Source organism: Temnothorax curvispinosus, unplaced genomic scaffold (assembly GCF_003070985.1).
Source record: "Temnothorax curvispinosus isolate PA1 unplaced genomic scaffold, ASM307098v1 QBEX01012734.1, whole genome shotgun sequence".
NCBI classification, from domain to species: Eukaryota; Metazoa; Arthropoda; class Insecta; order Hymenoptera; family Formicidae; genus Temnothorax; species Temnothorax curvispinosus.
The window spans coordinates 282104-302790 of record NW_020222514.1 but is presented as its reverse complement, the minus strand read 5'-3'; the positions used below and the strand labels follow the sequence as shown (position 1 = coordinate 302790).

General features: G+C 37.1%; 4 protein-coding genes across 6 annotated transcripts; 3 read left to right on the top strand and 1 right to left on the bottom strand.

The window, feature by feature from the left end:
* Positions 1 to 81: 81 nt before the first annotated feature.
* On the bottom strand, positions 82 to 6403 carry LOC112462732 (transitional endoplasmic reticulum ATPase TER94). Its single transcript, XM_025028667.1, has 13 exons — positions 6214 to 6403; positions 4457 to 4816; positions 3878 to 4070; positions 3575 to 3809; positions 3351 to 3484; positions 3027 to 3275; positions 2776 to 2940; positions 2580 to 2702; positions 2279 to 2491; positions 1904 to 2212; positions 1608 to 1769; positions 1081 to 1235; positions 82 to 899 (listed from the first exon to the last, which is right to left on the bottom strand). The coding sequence occupies exons 1-13, from the start codon at positions 6228 to 6230 to the stop codon at positions 809 to 811; spliced, it is 2406 nt and encodes an 801-aa protein (XP_024884435.1). The 5' UTR covers positions 6231 to 6403; the 3' UTR covers positions 82 to 808.
* A 1661-nt stretch (positions 6404 to 8064) lies between these two features.
* LOC112462733 (cysteine--tRNA ligase, cytoplasmic-like) lies at positions 8065 to 13180 on the top strand. Of its 2 annotated transcripts, XM_025028668.1 has the most exons (10): positions 8065 to 8207; positions 8405 to 8585; positions 8780 to 9119; positions 9203 to 9343; positions 9434 to 9644; positions 9718 to 10193; positions 10857 to 11001; positions 11079 to 11287; positions 11502 to 11879; positions 11985 to 13180. In XM_025028668.1, exons 2-10 carry the CDS (start codon positions 8407 to 8409, stop codon positions 12114 to 12116), a joined length of 2211 nt encoding a protein of 736 aa, XP_024884436.1. In that variant the 5' UTR covers positions 8065 to 8207; positions 8405 to 8406; the 3' UTR covers positions 12117 to 13180. The 2 variants fall into 2 exon arrangements, with proteins under 2 accessions (XP_024884436.1, XP_024884437.1); XM_025028669.1 differs by lacking the exon at positions 8065 to 8207 and having other exon boundaries at positions 8218 to 8585.
* Positions 13181 to 13641: 461 nt separating this feature from the next.
* LOC112462760 (leptin receptor overlapping transcript-like 1) lies at positions 13642 to 15727 on the top strand. 2 transcript variants are annotated; one of them, XM_025028739.1, is made up of 5 exons: positions 13642 to 13728; positions 14430 to 14504; positions 14590 to 14788; positions 14943 to 15097; positions 15316 to 15727. In XM_025028739.1, exons 2-4 carry the CDS (start codon positions 14464 to 14466, stop codon positions 15054 to 15056), a joined length of 354 nt encoding a protein of 117 aa, XP_024884507.1. In that variant the 5' UTR covers positions 13642 to 13728; positions 14430 to 14463; the 3' UTR covers positions 15057 to 15097; positions 15316 to 15727. The 2 variants fall into 2 exon arrangements, with proteins under 2 accessions (XP_024884507.1, XP_024884508.1); XM_025028740.1 differs by lacking the exon at positions 13642 to 13728 and adding an exon at positions 13735 to 14317.
* A 1582-nt stretch (positions 15728 to 17309) lies between these two features.
* Positions 17310 to 20404, top strand: LOC112462778 (transmembrane channel-like protein 5). Its single transcript, XM_025028765.1, has 9 exons — positions 17310 to 17418; positions 17506 to 17828; positions 17914 to 18065; positions 18196 to 18280; positions 18361 to 18509; positions 18584 to 18974; positions 19033 to 19715; positions 19797 to 19930; positions 20012 to 20404. The coding sequence occupies exons 1-9, from the start codon at positions 17331 to 17333 to the stop codon at positions 20137 to 20139; spliced, it is 2133 nt and encodes a 710-aa protein (XP_024884533.1). The 5' UTR covers positions 17310 to 17330; the 3' UTR covers positions 20140 to 20404.
* The last annotated feature ends 283 nt before the right edge of the window (positions 20405 to 20687 follow it).

The following is a 20687-nucleotide window of genomic DNA, read 5'->3' as shown; positions in this document are numbered from 1 at the left end:
AACGTTTATAAAACTGCGAACGGTTATAACGCAGATAATCGCACGATTCGTATGACGAGATTGAAAAAAGGCTCTTTATCGTCGTATATGGATAATCATTTACTATTAAGAGATATTTGTAAAATCGTCAACGTACATCATCATTAGTTGACAATCTCATCGCGACATGGCATAATTTTTTTTTTTTTTTTTTTTTATATTACTGCAATGCGTGAGTGTGAACAACAGAATGTATTCTCATCGAGTACAGTGATAATGCAGCAAAAGGGTCCATTCCGAGTTCAAGCTCGACAAAAATACGTAAATCGTTAACACATGTAAAATTACGTAGCAAAATTGTAATGGATATTATGCTTATCCTTATAATACGTGCATACGCGGTGTAGCGTCATCTCACCGCTTTGTAATGATCTTCCTGCGATTGTATTTCCATCGCACATTCATGTTACCAAATGTTGATGAAAAAGAAAGAACATTTTGTATAACAATTCCGTTAAAAGACCAAGTTCCATCAATATAAAGAATGGTTAAATGCAAAAAAATAATCATCTGACAAAGCAAGTTTTCAATCGATATTTTATATCCGAATGTTTCTTAGCTACATGAATTAGGGTCCGTGCCCTTTTCCTACAAACACAAACCCGTATATACCTTATATAAAATTTCCATTTTATCTCCATCCATTTATTTACGCTCTTTATATCTCAATTGTATCACTTAAAAACGATTCATGTGCAATACATTATGTGGTAACAGACAGGCCCTTTTGTCGTATGCTCACTGTAATGACATACAAGGAAACGAAAACTTAGCTATAGAGATCGTCATCTCCATCATCTTGAAAGGCTTGATCGCCTTGCGTATTATCTTGAGCACCGCCTGCTCCACTTTGTGGAAATCTGCAAATAAGTTTTTTTTTTTAATGAAAGAATATTTTTTATTATGTAAAAATTGTTCTATTGAAAATATGTATCATATCTTTAGCATTTAAAAAAAGTGTATCCATAAAAATTTAGTTTTATTTCCTTATTAATTTTTACACGCGTATTGGAATTCGAAAAAAAGAAGGAAAACTCGTACCTGAAATTAGTCCCGAATCCTCGAGATTGCTGAAGCGTTTGCGCAAACATTTCGTACTTGCGAATGTCGTTATCGGATACTGAACGACGCGCGAACCTCATTGCTTCCTCGAAATGAGCTCGCGTTATTTCTGGTACGGGATCATCCTCATCCATCTGGAAAAAGCATAGAAACTTAGAACTTAGGAGTGACATCCATATATCGATGGCAATTTTTACTCGAATTAATCATTTTAATTTCTACATAACTGTATATATCTTTTAATATTGCCGGAAACTGCATAAAATGATTATTATTGCGTATGCGATTATGAAAGAAAGTTTTTTTCCCTCGCAGTCGGGAAATATTGTACAAACTTATCGTGCTTGCATCGTAAAAAAATAAAAAAATGTGTAAGAAAACCCTTTCTGCTGATGGTTCAAATAAAGTCGAATGCTGATTCAGGTATGAATCATACAGATGATGCGGCAGAAACGAGTCTTTGAAATAAAACGCCGTAAAATTTATTTTATAACAAAACATCTTACGTCCATAGATGCGGATGGATTATTTGCTCGTTCTTTTTCCCTTCGGATTTCAGTCTCGATGCACTGTCTAATGGCAAGTTTGCATGCCCGTTGGCAGATTTCTGTCAAGTCAGCACCGGAAAAACCGTGTGTAACTTTGGCTATGTAGCTTAGATCTACGTCCTGATAAAAAGAAGAATCACTCTTGTTTTAATGCCAATTAAGAAAGATGCAGAGAAAAATATAAATATACATAAATGTTACATTGATAATACTAAATATTTTTTACTTTTTAGACAAATTTACGAAGTTATTACCTTAGCCACGGGCGATTTTCGGAGATTAGCGCGGAATATTGCTTCTCGGGACTTCTCATCCGGTAGCGGTATGTAAATTAATTGATCTAATCTACCAGGTCGTAAAATTGCCGGATCGATGATGTCGGGCCGATTTGTCGCTCCTATGATGAATACGTTCTTCTTCGCGCCCATACCGTCCATTTCCGTTAATATCTGATTTATCACACGGTCCGCTGCACCACCGGCGTCGCCGACAGTGCCGCCTCGAGATTTCGCGATAGAATCGAGTTCGTCGAAGAACAATACGCAAGGCGCTGCTGATCTTGCCTGGAAACAAATTTGTTGTTAAACAGCGATTTTGAATCGTCCATCAGAGAATGGGAAAGAACTTACCTTGTCGAAGACATCTCTGACATTGGCTTCCGATTCTCCGAACCACATGGTTAATAATTCAGGCCCCTTGACAGAAATGAAATTCGCTTGACACTCATTGGCAATCGCTTTGGCCAATAGTGTTTTACCGCAACCGGGTGGGCCGTAAAATAGTACGCCTCTTGACGGTTGCATACCGAATTTCAAGAATTTATCAGGATGCTCCACTGGATACTGCGCGACGAGAATAAAACATTAGTAATATATTGATAATTTGAAACATATCTCACATGCGTATATTAGGCTTTGCATGAGTTCTTACCTGCACCAATTCTTGCAATTCCATTTTGACGTTTTGTAAACCTCCGATATCATCCCAGGTGACCGTCGGCACCTCCACGATCGTCTCGCGTAGAGCGCTCGGGCTGCTCTTCGTCATTGCATACTTTAACGGGAAAATACTTTCACTTAGAAAACGGTGCAAATCAATTCAATATAAAATCAAGATGATAACCCACCTTAAAGTTCTCCATTGTTACCGCAAGCGAAGACAAGACCTCCGCATCTATATGGTCGTCCTCCAAGTCTATGAGGTCCATTTTTTCACGAATTTGTTGAAGAGCCGCTTCCGAACATAAAGACGCTAAATCGGCGCCAACGTGTCCGTGAGTCTCCGCTGCAATCTGGCGATATATTTTTTAATATTATTTTAAAGTATAAAATGTGATTATTTTTTATTTCTTAGAATTAACGTGGAAATAAGTGGCACCTCTTCTAAATCGACGTCGTCAGCAAGTTTCATGTTCTTCGTATGGATTCTCAAGATTTCCAATCGGCCAGTGGCATCCGGTATACCAATGTCGATCTCTCTATCGAAACGTCCGAATCGACGCAATGCTCCGTCAATGCTGTTCGGTCGATTGGTAGCTGCCATTACAATCACATGGGAGCTTTGCTTCATGCCATCCATCAGTGTCAACAGTTGCGACACAATACGCCTCTCAACTTCGCCGTGCGTCTATATGGACAAGAAAATATGGATTTTCATTTCAAAATACGATTTATAAAAGATATTGAGTTTGACTTGGCGAACCTTTTCACGTTTTGGCGCAATCGCATCAAGTTCGTCGATAAATATAATAGCCGGAGAATTTTTCTCGGCCTCCTCGAACGCCTTTCGCAAGTTGCTTTCGGATTCACCAGCTAGTTTGCTCATAATTTCGGGACCTGTATGGAAAAAGGGGAATTTTTTTAAATCTCATATATTGCTTTATATTCTTTATAATATTTCTCTGACGGTATTTACAGATTGCGTACCGTTTATGAGAAAGAAGAACGCTCCAGTTTCGTTTGCCACAGCGCGTGCAATGAGAGTTTTTCCTGTTCCCGGTGGTCCATATAACAATATACCACGTGGCGGCTTGACACCGATCGCTTTGAACAGAGACGGATGTCGCAGAGGTAATTCTACCATTTCCTTGATTTGCGCCAATTGCTTGCGGACGCCGCCGATATCGTCGTATCCTACAGCGTTCAATGCTTCCTCCTCCTCCTGCAAATAATCTTTTCACTATCTGCATCGATATGAAAGGTATCAAAAAAATGGAATATTTTTCTGACCTCTCGTTTTATCGGATCACCTTCACAATGTATCACTGTATCAGGCGCCACAATGCAAAATGGTCCCGGATCAGTTTCCACAACTTTGAATTCCACTGCTCGCATACCTCCTCGTACAATGAAGTTGTCATCTTTGTGAATAGGACGGTACGCTTCCAAGAAGTACGGCTTTAAATAGACTTCGAATAGGTTCCTGCAAAAATGTAGATATGTATTTTATGTGCCAGTATAATATTATGTAATTAGAAGTGCACAAAAAATTGATTTTATAAAAAAAACTAATGTCAACTCATGATTTTACTACAATTAGGTAGTATTTTAAGTTGTCCTCTTTTACAATTGCTAATAAATTACACAAATAACATAAATATAACTAAATGTTATTGGAGTAACGTGTGGTTCCACAGAACGATTGACTCGTAATTTGAGATTCCAAGTTCGATCCCCATCTATGGCTCTCAATTTTAAAAGATTAATGGAGAGTTGAAAATTAAGTCATGAGTAAAAGACGAGGTTGAAAAGGTGATCCACTTCGGAAAACATTCCATTTATCATCTAAATCTTAATTGTTAAATTTACCCGGTAAGACCGTCGACAGTGTCGTCCATTGGCAGCACATGAATACGTTTTCCATACTTGACCTCCGGACAAGCTTGTACGGAAACGACATCGCTCAGGCGCACGCGCAAGTTATTTCTGACAACCCGGTTCATGCGGATCTTCTCGTCCGGGCAGGTGTCGTCCGAAAGAACGATGCACACCGTCTCCTTACGCCTCTTGCCCTTCAGCAGTACGGTATCACCGCGAAACAACTGCAACTCATCCATTTTTGCTTGGGAGAGCGCAACTACGGAATTGTCATCGGCAATCGCCTCATCGACCAGCAGTCTGTTTGGCCTATCCTTCTTGCGAAGGATAGCAGTCGCCAAATCTTCACCACTGAAACAAATAACATTAATTAGGTATCAGTTGCAATCAATGTATTACTGTATTCGACATTATCTTGTCTAATATTCGATATATTGTATAAAAATAAATTTGCATTAAATATTTTCGTCATAAAATGTTATATTCTCATTGGTTAATTTCACCAATGAGAATATAATTATTCAGACGTTATCGAGACGACAAGAATATTTAAAATCATTGAAAAAAGAAAATTGGTTTCTAATTAGAAAAATAAGTAAAAAAATTAATGAAAAATATATATAACATTCTTTCTTCAGATAACATTCTCTTCATGAAGGAAACGACTTTGAAAGTTATTCCAAGTTTTATAAAAGTTTCTAAGTAGAAAAATAAGTCAAATGTAAATAACATTCCTTCTTCGAATGACATTCTTTTCTTGAAGGAAACAGCTTTGAAAGTTATTTTTATAGACTTTTAAAATTATTTTCCTTTTAATAATTAATTTGCTATAAAATGTTTTCATGATGAAACAAACATGACTTTGTATTCTGAAGAGGAAAAACTAAAAAGATAATGACATCATATATACTTATACATACATATGTACATATATCTATATATACCTATATATGGAGGGATAAAAACCACAGTGGTGAAAGTCAAATTTTTTTAAATTTTTTTTCGTGTATAGATGCAATTTATATATTGTATAGATTGCATCTATGCACACGAGAAAAAATTAAAAAAAAATTTGACTTGCACTATTATGACTTTTACCTCTCCATATATATATATATTACGCAATGTATTTTACTTATCTGATTAATCTGATATCTATTAAAATCCTCGTAAATTATAATAATCTGAAAGGATAATTTCAGAAGACGACACATAACAAGTATGCGAAATTAGCATATTTATTAATTTTAGACACGTAACGCGAAAGTTTCTCGTGGCAAGGAGCATTTGCGTCCACGTTCGCGATTCTCGCGAACAAGCCATGTGACATCGCGGGCGAGTCGAGCGTCTCCTTTCCCTTTTGTCATGTTTGGCTTGAAGCACAGCCTGCACAGCCATGATCGCGGGCCATGACGTGCCCGAAAATCGACGGGCGCGCGTCCGCTCCGCGGATAACACTCCCCCTCCGCGGGGGAGGTGTGCCGTCGCGGGAAGCGACGGGGCGCGATCCGCGCGACCGTTCGTCATCCGTCGTCCGGGTCCATCCGGGTCGCGCGTGTCGAAAACGCGAAAAAAGGAGCGTCGCGTCGACATGATGACATCGTGAAATTGAGTGCCGTGGTCGGCCGTGTCGCGCTGCTCCGCGCGACACACACGTCGGCGCCGCGGCACGCGAGCGAGCGAGAAAATCGGCGTTGGAATACACTGGATTAGGGATACTAAGAGTCTCGTCGACGTGGTTTCCTCACCTCTTCGGATCACTCATCGTTCAACCCTCGGTTGCTTCTCCGGCCCAAAAACAAGAATCCGCACGATGCACGATCTCTTCCCTCGGTAGGCGCGATGAATCTAGCAACGGAGTCACAGAAATGCAAAATGCAAATGAAGGAAAACCGTGTGCACGATGACTCGCTTCTACCCGTTGCCAAATCACAGAGTAAGGGCGCGTCCACACCAGTCCACACGTCGCGAAACGGCTTGGGCGACGCGCGCAGGAGGAAGGAACGCGGTGGCGTCCAATCAGTTTGTCGCTTCTCCGAAAACGATAGCGTCATTTCTCCCACTTTCCTTCTTTGTTCCTAAAGCCCGTATCGTAGTACGGATTGGAGGGATTAAGGCCGGTATTCATATTCGGTTCTTAAGGCCCGGTGTCCACGATGCAAGAACTGTGTCCAAGTTTCGGTTTAATGCCCGGTGTCCACGATGCAAGAACTTGGTCCAAGTTTTGGTTTAAGCCAATCAACTTGCAGCTCTTACAGAAAAGCAGCAGTTTCATTGGCTTAAACCAAAACTTGGACCAAGTTCTTGCATCGTGGACACCGGGCTTAAGCCAATGAAACCGCTACTTTTCTGTAAGAGTTGCAAGTTGATTGGCTTAAACCGAAACTTGGACAGAGTTCTTGCATCGTGGACACAAGGCTTAAAGGCATTGCGCATAATGGCGGCAGCTTTGGCGGTTGAACCAATCAGGAGGCGACCCATTTTGTTGCGCTCACTTTAAGGTGAAGTTCGCTTATAAGAAATAAAAATGTGTAAGGGTCACTTCGACCAAGCTCCGATTAACTTAATCGTTGATTAGTCATTTGTCAATCTGCTTCATGAGCAAATGCGATTGGTCATTTCCAATGGACTAATCAACGATTAAGTTAATCGAAGCTTGGTCGAAGTGGCCCTAAATCATGTAAAATTTTAGATAAAACATTAAATAAATAAACTAATGACAATTAAACTTACATTTATTAGATTATTTATTAAACTTCTGTTTTAATTCTGTTCTAGTTTGGTTACGTAATTTGATTAGTCAATTAACCGCACGTCCACAGTGTAGATTCTGAATTATAGTGTGAGGAAGAAGGGTTGAAACCTCGGTTGAAACGCAATTTACTTAAATAATAATAAAAAGACATATGTAACAAAAAAAATAAATATTTTATTCAAACAGAATAAAATTAGGTAACGTTTTTTATCATTTCAACCTCCCTCATTTCGTGAAGAGCGTCTGAGGTAATATTTTTCACAACAAATTCTTTAATTTTTTAAAATAATTAAAAACACATTTTTTTAATGTTAAAAAAACGTTTTTCTTACAATTTTAAAATAAATACAGCAAAAATAAGAATTTAAATTGGATTACTTAGCAAATATCAACCAATATAAATGCCTCTCAACATTAATTATATTTACTACTTACTGCGTATGTTTTATTAAAGTCGCAAAAGTTGAACACAAAATATTTCCCGCACAACAGACGCACGCGACGGATTAACGGGACGTAACGGACTATGGCTGCGTTCGGCCGAACCTCTGCTTAGCGAAGCGGAAGGTAGCAATTAAGTGTAATTGGTTGGATCCAAAGGTAAGAACCAATCACATTCAGTTGCTATCTTTCGCTTCGCTAAGCAGAGGTTCGGCTGGACACGGCCTATGAATTGATGGAAGCAGCCATATTGCTTTTCTCGCAAAAAAAGGTCGCGCGCTGATTGGTTCAAAAACTGAACGAGTGCGCAGCATCGGGAATGCTCATAGACATGGAATGCTTCACCTGTCTATTTACACCATGGGCTGATGTATATCTTTTTCCCGATAACGTCATCTACATACCTGCTGACAATAGAGTGCGCGGCACTGCGCGGTATGTTACACACGTGAGATATCTGGCAATCGGGCTCGGTTTCTCACTCGGGTAGATTTTTCGAATCTCGAAGTTCTCTTTGGCTTGATTTTCAAGAGGCTGCTTTGCAAGGTAAACTAAATCATAAATTAATAAATAATCCATGTTTCAAAAAAATTTTTTTTACTGTAATCGGTTTTCTAAATATTTTGAAAAAACGCACCTTGGTGCTCTCGGGTTATTGAAAGAAATGCATCAGGTAACCTGTAAGTACGAGTTGCGAAAAAAATATACTTCTAATTGAAAAAACGATGCTTCATTCGAATTAGAAATGGCAAAGAAAACACAACCAGCATGGCATCTGCCAGATAGGAAGGACGCCCCCGTGCTGCGATTGTACAACAGTCTGACGAGAAAAAAGGAAGTGTTTGTCCCGCAGTTTGAAAATTGTGTTAAATGGTACAGTTGTGGACCTACTGTTTACGATGCGTCGCATATGGGCCATGCAAGGTATTAACAGTATTTCTAAACACAATCTTTTGACATCTGTTTTGCTGTCATGCTCAATTTGATACAATAGATTTTTTTATGGAACAGTTTTACTTTATATATTTTTTGATATTTTATCTTTCGTAATATTATGTAAGTAAGTGACTTTCTAGATGTATGCACGAGATATTCATGTGTATATTTCTTTTTTATAGGTCATATATATCTTTTGATATTCTACGCCGTGTGATGTCAGATTATTTTAGATACAATGTCTTATATGTGATGAACATTACTGATATAGATGATAAGATTATAAAAAGAGCAAGGCAGAATTACTTGTACGAAAACTACGTGAAAGAAAATCACAGCCTTAATAAAATGTTAGATGACATCAGAGAAGTAATGACTAATTTTGAGAATGTTGTAAAAACTACAAATTGCGCTGATAAAAAATGCATGTTAGAGAAGATGTTACATAGAATAACGAAAGCTATTGAAGATCTGCAGGCGGTGAAAGAGAAGGATGAAAAAAAGATTGCAGAGTCTCAAGATGTAAGTTTCACTTAAGATACATTTGATGTAGAATCTATTTTTTAAAATTGCTTCCTTCAAAGTAAATAATAATTTTTATACAGGCATTATTGAGAGAGGCTAGAGATTTCTTAGCCAATTGGTTAGATGAGATTAAAGGTAGCACAGTCACAGAACACTCCATATTTAATAAATTATCGCAGCGTTGGGAAGCTGAATTTCATAAAGATATGGATGCTTTAAATGTAAGATTTAAATGTAGAATGTTTTTATTTGTTTTTAAAACAAACTTACAATTTGTTTTTAATATTATTGTTTTTCCACAAATCTTTTAGGTATTAAAACCAAACGTGGTCACGAGAGTTAGTGAATATATACCTGAGATAATAGCGTTTATACAAGGAATAATAGGCAATGGACTTGCTTATGAAAGTAATGGATCAGTATATTTTGATGTAAGCAAGTTTGATAAACAAGAGAAACATTGTTATGCTAAGCTTGTACCAGAAGCATATGGCGATACGTCAAGTTTGGAAGAGGGAGAAGGTAAGTTTGAGTTACCTTTCATGTTTGGTTTTTTTAGAACTAAATTAACTAATGTTTTTTTTTCTTTACTAAGGTGACTTAAGCATTACGGCAGATAAGCTCTCTGAGAAGAAGTCGGTAACAGACTTTGCGCTCTGGAAAAGCTCAAAGGACGGTGAACCCTGGTGGGACAGTCCCTGGGGCAAAGGACGTCCAGGGTGGCATATCGAATGCTCAGCCATGGCGTCCACAATTTACGGAAAAAGTTTAGACATTCATACAGGCGGGGTGGATCTTAAATTTCCCCATCATGATAATGAACTCGCACAAGCGGAAGCGTATTTTGATAACTCCCATTGGGTCAGATATTTCTTGCACTCTGGCCACTTGACTATAGCTGGCTGCAAAATGTCAAAGTCGCTAAAGAATTTTGTGACGATACAGGACGCTTTAAAGAAACACTCGAGCAGGCAGCTCAGACTTGCCTTCCTTCTGCATTCATGGAAAGATACTTTAGATTACAGCGATAATACTATGAATATGGCTGTGCAGTACGAAAAATTTCTTAACGTAAGTACACAATTTTTATATATGTATAATATCTTGATTTCATATCAAGCATTTAAAAGGATGCATATTTAAAATCTTTTTATTGTGTACATATTTTTGAGTTTATATGTTTGCGCGTGTATGAGTGAGGAGGGGGAATGTGGGTGAAAGACCACTGACACCGAAGCAATGAAATAACACAACATTTTATTTAAACAACCAAAAATAATAACGGAATTAAAGAACAACGTAATTTAGAAACAACGTAATTTGAATTTGGTTGAAATCGAAAACGCGGGCGTCTTAAATGAAATCGCTATCGACAAAGAACGCGCCAGAGATGTGACGAGCTCTTAGCGACAGTCATATGAAATAGATTTAAGACTTCGCGGAATAAAATGACGAAGGTGTCGGTGGCCAGTTATTATCTTCGTTTAGAAAATCGATAGTCAAAAAGACCATGTCGGCGAATTACAAAGAGCAGATCGATACAGTACGGTTAATATGAAGACGTGAACTGATACGCCGCGGCGATTCGATAAATATCGTGTTACATCTTGCGCCATGACTAATGACACCATCGACAAATTAAAGAATAATAATATTCAAAAACATTCATGATCTCGAGCATTTGCGATCTTGAACATTATATATCTGAAAAATAAAATTAATTGATTTTTCTAGGAATTCTTTTTAAATGTAAAATGTAGGATCAGAAGTTTGGGGACAAACACTATTGCTAACAGTTTTCCTAAATGTTCCAATTCCGAACTAGAACTCTATGAGAAATTTTTTCATGCAACGGGTTCTATACATAAAGCATTATGCGGTAAGTCTTTAAATCTTAATTATTTCCTAATCATTGATAGATCTAGATGCGTATCACTAAAAAGAAATTTATTGCAGACAATATTGATACGAGGACTGTTCTCGAGTTAATACGGGAGCTCGTGGCAAATTGCAACGTGTACATGAATCAAAGTAAAAATCCAAATACGATTCTTCTCAAGCGTATTGCGATGTATATTACTGACATGTTTATCATTTTTGGGGCTATTCCTTCCTCGTATGACTCAATCGGATTTCCAATTGATGATGAGGCAGTCAGTAAAAATGTAAGATCGATATCGAAATATGTTCTCCTGATAACCTCGATGAGGCTTTTTGCGCGTTTGAAACATACGTATTTTAATTCTCGCCTAACTTCTTATTTGCTTATTTTGAAATAAGAAATAAATTTACATAGATATAGACACCTTAAAATGCAATTTGAAATAAAATAATGTAATTATAATATATATACCTATTTTTTGTATATTTCACGATCAGGTTGAAGAGACTGTTCAGCCATATGATATTCTTGATATTCTGAACAATTTCCGAGAGGAAGTTCGAAAATGCGCGAAAACCTTGAAGGCAAACGATATTTTGCAAGAGTGCGATCGATTGCGCGATGAAATTTTGCCGAACGTCGGTGTGCGATTAGAAGACAGTAATGAAGGCCCTAAAATAAAATTAGTTAACAAGAAAGAGTTATTGAAGGAGAAAGAAATTAAAGAGAAATTAGAACACGAGAAAATCTTGGAAAAGGAAAAAAGAAAAACAGAGGCTGCTGCTGTGGCAGCGGTGAAAGAAGCGCAGAAAAGAATATCGCCAAATGATATGTTCAGATTGGAGAAAGACAAATATTCTCAATTTGACGATAAGGTAAACATCTTACTCATCTCGCATATAACATTATTACATTTAAAATTTACATTACATCTAAGTTTATATTCTGTTTTCATGTATTTTTTCTATATTTCTATGCAGGGATTGCCGACGCATGATGCCGAAGGTAAAGAAATTAGCAAAGGCTTACTTAAGAAACTGCAAAAGTTACAGCAAGCACAGGAAAAGAAATACAATGAGTACTTAACTTCCACGCAAAATGGTTGCTTGTAAGATTTTACACATAAGGAAGTCTACAAAGCTGTAGTGGAAGATAGCAGTTTTATATTTCAACAATTTTGTTGTATTTTTACTTTACTATTACAAAGAATAATTCTCTTGTTTAAAAGTATTGAAAAATCTAAATTGCAACTTTTGACGATTTGTGTTTTACTAATATAATTTCAAGTTAGTCTGAATACATATTTGATATTTGAATCTTAGCTGATATAAAACTTTCTCTCTAAAGGTTTGTTCTAAAAGCTTTGGCTAAGAAATTAAATTTAGATTTCTTATTAGTATCTGTTCTCTGATCGATTAAGTATTTTCAGTTGTTTCAATTATTTCTTTATCAAATTATTTTGTAATCTATTTTGACTGCCTCTTTTTGTAGTTTATTTATTATTTTATTGCCTCGAATTAATCCTTGGCTGGCGGTGGCTGGATCACTTGAGAACTGATGGGTATTTATTAGTCTCTTCGAAGTTGACTCGTATATCCCTTTTTATATCAAACTCGAAAACTGCTGTTTTATGTACTATATTTCTACGCAAAGCGACTTTTTGAAAGAGTATGAGTCAAGACCAAAGAGTAAAGAGAAACAGGAGGGAGCATTTAGTGTTAGCGAAGCGGACGGAAATGACTATATATTCCAGTATGAGAAGACGCTTAAGATGGCTGCCAATATTGAATGATTTTAATTATTAACTGATGAAACGTTATTCCATAATTTGAGCTGTTATTGTTGTGCCACAGGCCTGGTAGCTGGTAGTGCACCATGATGCTTTTATATCTCACAATTAACACTTATTTACAATTTTTTGCGCTGATAAACGTCAAAAAAAGTGACGCTCAAGACTGCCTGACGTACTTTTATCCGCGATTTACCTTTCTCCCACTACCGATATATTCCCTCCTGTTTCTCTTTACTCTTTGGTCAAAACTGACCCAGCCGCAGTTGACCGAAGGATACATCTTGCGATGGTTATATAGGAACATAGGATATAAGAATTCCAATATTGTAGTTTATCAAAATATTGTAATTGTCAAAATAAATAAATTTTATAAGATTTTGTGTATTTGTAATGCGTATTGCAATAAACATGTGTGTAGCTTTATATACTAATTTCAATAAATATATGTATAGTTTTATATATTAAGTTTATCATGAAATCGTACGCGTATGTACGTCGAACATCGGACGCAGTACGCAGTGTGATAAAATAACGATGTTTTGATTGGTCGTGACGGATGTCGCGACGCTTGACGCGCTCAATGGAAACTCAGCCAAATCTACATTGGCCGCGTTCAGCAGACACAACTGTTGAGTTCGTCTTATCAACACTCACCGTTGATTGGTTGGTTCTAAAAGTAGAAGCCAATCACGTTCGACTGCTACTACTGAGCGGCTTGGTCTACTGAACGCGCCCATTGGTAGAAATGGACAATAGCGACGAAGACGATTCTCGAGAAGACGATTGGTCCATGAACTGTGCCTACCCACCTCGACGATGTGTGTACGGGGCTTAAGTCGGTTTTACGTCACGCGTAGTTCGCGGTTCACGTAGAGCGGTGCTCGATAAATATACACACTTGTCAAATCGATTTGCAATGGCCGGGATTAAAGGTTATTCAACGTATTCCCGATCGTTTTTCACGCGTGCGGCTTTCCGCGGCGTGAATCCTCGCGAAACGTCATCGCCGCGGGGATCTCGCCGCGCGAAAACCGCGACAATCGGCTGTCAAAACATAACCTCGCCGCGCCGTTGTTGTCACCGTCGTTTGACGTTTCGCCCGTGCACGGGGCCCTCGCCCTCCTCATTGAGTTTCTCTTAATTTAAGGGCAACGCGCGACCTTCACGTCACGCACGGTTCCTTTCATTCGCCTCTACGCTTCCTCCTAAATTTCGCAAAAAAACGAAAATTGCATTTCAGAAAAGTTTCGTTTTGTAATATCGCGTAGTATTATTTTTTCAATCTATTTCCAGACTCGCATTTTAAAACGATCGTTTGTCCGTTCGATACGAGAAAGATTTATATAAATTTATCGCTACAAATATTGCTACGGCTCCGAGACTGGACAGTCAAAAATGCGTTATTAGGCTTATAAGGATGTAGTTCTTTATGATACCGTTTAATGTAATATGTAGAGATTAATATTGTGCTTTTCTTATTTCATGATATTCTTTCCTCGTGACGTTCATCCTCGAAACAGCGTAAGTACCCTTTGCAAGCCAATGATTGGGATACTTTCTCTTAAAATTCATAGATAACTATGATGTCTATTAATTAACAAAATGTAATTGTTATACAACGATGTGATTACAGATTGGTACTGCTAGCATTTGCTGGGTCCATCGGAATGACATTTGTCATTCTCGGTTGTGCATTACCCATATACAAGTGAGTGCATCTCTTTGCATAATCAATTTATTTCAGATATTTAGTTCCCCTAGGATTAGAATGTTACAACACGCACAATTTCCAGAGTATGGTGGCCATTTTTCGTTGTACTGTTCTACATACTGGCACCTATTCCAACTATAATAGCACGCCGCTATACAGATGATTCGGGAACCAACAGTAATCCGTGTTTAGAGTTGGCGATATTTATTACGATGGGATGCGTGGTGTCCTCTTTTGCTCTTCCAATTGTGTTGGCGCGATCTCCGGAGGACCAGCCAGTGGTACGTCGCGCACGTTTTTGCATAGAGCATTATTACAAAACTTTCAAGACTCAGTGATACGATAAAACAATTGCAAATAACAGTTTTATTGTAACTGACAGTACATTAGGTTTGAATCGATCAGCTGGATTATGTGGTTTATTTGTACTTACAGATACAATGGGGCGCTTGCTACCTGACATTAGCAGGCAATATTGTTGTGTATTCCACTCTAGTCGGATTTTTCATAACTTTCGATCAGGACGATACCGATTACAACATGTGGTGAGGTACTACTGCATCGTACTTACTCATCATGATAAAAAAAACGTGAGTAATGTACGAGTTGATTTCATCTTGAAGGTAGCGAAAGTTAGTCCTTTGAAATACCGAACCCGATACGATATTAATTATTACCGATGAGATAAAATAATTACATTTTAAAGTTTCTCACTTATTTTTGAAATATAGAACTTACACAAAAGACTCGCGGCACTAATTAAAAATACGTCACCTATGCCATATTATAATGCGTGTAATTATTTCAGGTTTTTTATGCGATTAAAGGGAAAAAATATCAATCATGCAGTGCACTGACTGAAAGCTACATGTTTATTCTAAATTATACTATGAAACTTATTGTACACAGTTTACATAATAACCTTAATATGGATACTCTACTATATTGATGCTGCAAAGGAAAAAAATAGTATTATAGTGCACTAACGATAGAATGTCGGTGAGGCTACGCTGGTACGGCTACGCGGTACATTGGATTCTGCGCGCGTTACGAAGCAGCGAAAGAGGAATAATATGCATTTGATGTCTTAGATTTTTCGTATGGGACTATTCAGGTTAGCCTGAAGCGCAACAATGCAAGGATAATGTTGAAAATATTTTTTATTTAATCTAAGTCTTTCGTAATAATAATGGTAATAAAAGTTACGATTTATTACTTCACATCTTATCTCTTCAATTATCCTCGCAAAAACCGGCCGGGAATGTTTCCCAGTCACGTTAAAATAAAATAGCTTGAAAATGATTCTCATATATGCATTTCTTATATATAATTGTTATAGTTTTATAGATATGAATTATGTATAGTTTTAGATATATTTAGTTATAGGTAATATTGTTACAGTTTTAAATATAGATCGTTACAGTTTTTGAATAACAAATAATTTGCAATTCTGTAATTTCTTAATTTAAATTTGAATAAGTTTCACGAGCCACTACCACTTTATATTTCAAGAACGAGAAGAATTTCGAAGAAATCGAATTTATTTGTTCAATGACAGGTTGAAATTTTTTAATTGCGTACATTTTTAAGTTAATTTAAATGGGCGCTACCGCAGAGATAATTTCCGGTCACTTTAGTAATCGGAAATCATCATCGCGTCAAAATGGCGCCCGTTTAAGCGCAAGCCGGATTCAACTGGCCAATTGGCGTCCAATTGTCCATTTTCTTAGCGCATTTCACGTTCGAGCAGCACAGATTCGATCGGTGGTAATTGTTCGATTTCTTTTCTCGTCTACAATACTTCAGATTCCGAAGGAAGTTCAAAGAGATTCTACAAGCGCGTCTCAAACCTTTCCCCGGAAGTAGCTTTGCGTATTGCGAAACTTTCGGGCGTGCCGGGTGCCCGAAAATCGCGACATTCCCAATCGTGCCTCAAATTCAAAGGTGCGGGTGCGCGTCGATATAATCAAGGCGCGAAAAAGATTCGAATTTATAATAATACACGCCGGCATTCGGCAGTGAAATATTGAACGCTGCCTCATTTAATTTAAGACAGAAAATACGACGTTGATCGTTAAAGAGACTCTAATTTACTTTATTTGCGTGTTTGTGATGTATATTCTTTTGGTGTGTAAAGCTGACAGTACTTTGAAGATTTTAATGTGCAAAATTCATTTACTTGAGAGTTAGGTTAGGAATAGCCGAGGCTTATCCGCGAAATAATTGCGATCAGTCATTTTACCGCTATTATCGAAAGAAATTACCACGAAATAACCACCTAGTGGATTTTAAATTCTAACATAATTTGCGAATGTGTGTTTCGATAGATCCAATTGTGCATAGTTAATGTCAGAATCTCGTCGATGAGTGTCATCGATGGAGAGGATGTCGAGTAACGAGAAACACGATTGAGTATAGACGTACGTGTAATTCTGTATATACTATTCGTTCTCAAGTTTTATGGAGTGCACATTTTAGAAGGGAAATTAAACATGTTTGTCATGTAAATGTCCCTTCTACTTTAGGCCAATGTGTTTTATCTAATCAGCCTATATAATCGCACATCTGTACCAATAAGTCATTTCCCAGAGATTGTACAATGTAAAAGTATACAGCTGATATTTATCTTATTTACTCGCATGGAGGAAACGATCGTTGCTAATCAGTGACTGTTTTTTCTTAATTATTGAGGAATATAATTATATCTTGGGTGAGTTTATCTTAGAAGTAATATTTTTTATTGTACACCAATAATATTTACAAAATTATTCTCTTTTCAGAACTTGGTTTTAAAAAAAATATATTAGTTGATTCTATACCAGAATGTCTTTTAAAATTCAAAAAGCAGAACTCCACGAATCTTCTGACCAATATATCCAAATGCAACAGCTGCTACCAATGGGATTGGCAGGTATAGTACGGTCCTTAAATGTCTGATTAACTTATAGAATTTTTAGAAAACCACCACTAAACATAAAATGGAACATGATGTTTGTAGGAGAAAATGAAGGATACAGTATGTCGGATAATTTAAGCTCCATTATTCCGTATGCTACTTTAAGAATGCGTAACGTTCGTTTACCTCACGAAGAATGTGCCAATGCTATTGCCAATCATCTACGATCAAGCGATAAGTTTATGCACGATGATCCTGAGACGGAGCAGTTTAGGATGGAGACGGTGAGAACAATACCGCAGTGCCTCACTGTGAAAAGAGCTATCAGGTCACAGCTACAGGCGACTGTTAATCGGAAGGCGATAAGAAAATCGATTGGTTGTTGGAAACTGTTTAAATATAATATCAGCTTAAAGTTTGCAAAGGTAATGTTGATTTCGCCGAAGCCGTCTTTACGTTGTCTTTACGTTATGTGTAAAAAATTAAGAAACAAATTCTTTTTTTATATAGATTCGGGTGGCAATGCAGAACTTTTTATCGGCAACGAAATTGTGGCACCGAACGATAAAAACCATCGAAAGTCACTATGGAAGCGGTACAGCGACGTATTTTAAATTCTTGAGATGGTTATTCTTTCTCAACATAATTTCTTACATTTTGAGGTGCATACGTTTTATCCTGTTTTGCATCAAGAACTTACTTGTGATATATTTTAAACATTTCGAACAAGATTTTTATTTTAAAATTATAAACATTTCGAACAAGATTTTAATTGATACTTTATGCTTGCAGCGTATCTTTTATTGTGATTCCACAGTCCATGGATCAGACGCATGTGCCTAACAATATTGAAGTATTGGATTTTTTAACAGGCAGTGTAAGTGCAATCATTATTTTATCGTGGATAGCATGCTTAAATAATACGCAAATAGCACATAAAGATACCTTGGTTTGCAGGGCTTTTTATCACGCACAATAATGTATTATGGTTTTTATTCCAATGGCACAGTAGACACACCATTTGGAACCAAATATAGCATTCCATTCGCCTATTTCCTAACGCTACTTTTTTGCTATATAGTTACATTTGTTATACTGTCTCTCAAGTATGTTACAAAATTAACGTGATTAAATTATTCGATTTGTAATTTAATTGAATATAACAGTAAATCTTTTCTAGAGTTATATCCTCTTATCGAAAGTCTTACGTCGAAACACGTGGAAAAGTGCACAATTTATATAGCGACAAAATATTTTGCGGATGGGACTTCAGCGTATCTTCACCAAAGACTGCTGCTTTACAATCAGCATCGATTTATAAAGAATTGGAAGAGCTGTTAGCGGAAACGAGGCATCATATACGTTTGCATTGGTTTGACAAATGTTTGTTAACGATAACGCAACTTGCCGTAACGTCCGTTGTTATATTTATGATTTGCGGTGTTGGTGCACTCGTTTGGATCCTATTAAGTCATTACAATATAGAAGTGCCCGGAACTATCTCGGTTATGATTGTACCAACAGTCATTACTACCATCATTCACATCTTCCCAGCGATTATCTCCTACCTAGTAAGTAGCCTGCGTTTTCTAATGTAAAAATAGTTTATTATAATATTAATATTTTTAGGCATCGTTAGAACACTACAACAACAAACGCACGGAACTTTATGTGACAGTTGTCAGAAATTACGTGGTTGCCGCGACGATAATCGGCACTTTAATCGCCTTCTGGATAATCAACAGTACATCGCACTGTTGGCAAACGCACTTGGGGGAAGAAATCTATCGGCTTGTCATATTGGATTTTATCGCTTCGCTATTTGGGACGTGTTTGCATCTTGCACGTTCCAAGCTTTATAAAAAATTATCGACGAAAGTCTGCAGACCGGAATTCGATATCGCTCGCAATACATTAAATCTTATATACAATCAGACGCTCTTTTGGATAGGATTTTATTTCAGTCCGCTGATGTCCGTTATGATCGTGATAAAATTAATTTTCATATTTTACGTGAAGAGGTACGAGCTGAAAAGATACTACCAGCGGCCGTCACGGCCTTGGCGTGCGGCACAAACGCAAACGCTGTTCTTGGCTCTTGCGTTTCTCAGCATTATCATCGTGCTGTTCACGATAGGATACGTCATCACAAACGTGAAGAGTGACGAATGCGGACCGTTCAGAAATCATCCTCACACTTGGGATTTTATTGTCGACGGAATGTTATCGTTGAAAAGAGATAGCCCGTTCTGGAACGTTGTTTCAAAGCTTGCGAGGCCAGTAACCGGCGCTGTAATATTGGTTGGCATGTGGTAAATAATTTATGAACACATGTACATATATTAAAATGATATAAATAGATGTACTGATTTATTAAGTATTTTTTGTTAAAGTATCGCGGTGTATTGTCTACGGGCAGAAACGAAAGCGAGTGAGGAAATGTTACGAATTTTGTCCGACATGCTTCTTCTGCAGTCTCAAGATAAGCAGTTTCTGTTAAAAACTTTCGGTAAATGTGCTAACAAACGTAAGTCACGTCTACTATTAAATTATATAGGTATCCTTATGCATTGTTGTTAACAAAACAAATATCTCTTTCTTTTATTAGGTGCGCCTGTTCCTAACGAGATTAATCTTTCCCAGGATGTTGGGCTTGCCGAGGAAAATCATGGAAATGAAGAAGTTTTACTTTCTCGCCGACGTAACTTACCGTCGACTAGTTTCGAAGAAAGATGATTGTAAATGAAGATGAAAGTTAATAATATGCACTAGTTGACAATTTGATGACAAACTGCCAAAGCATGTATTAGAAAGGTTTATTTTCGTACAGTTATATTTACACTTAAATCTCATCTGAGAATATTGCTTCTACGATTGCCTAAATCTGAACATTCAAAACTGTCGTATATGATAAAATAAGAACATATTTTTAATACAATAAGTATTTTATATGATATATACAAGTAATAATTATTTATGTAAGTAGATATTTGCGGAAGATATATACAAACAGTAATCTTTTATTTTGATATATAGAATATTCGTAAATAAATCCGCGATTTATCTTTTATGTCTTTTTCTGATCGTTTCCAATAATCTCCATTCCGTTGTCATAGTTACGTGATATACATACGTGTAGCATGTTGATTCAAGCAAATAAGACATTACCTTTGTCGATATACTTGTCACTTAACTGTTTGGATCTGTTAATTGCATATTTGTTGATAAAATAGCAAGTCCTATCAAGAACTTATTCATACATTTTCTAAGAGTAGCAATTTTGA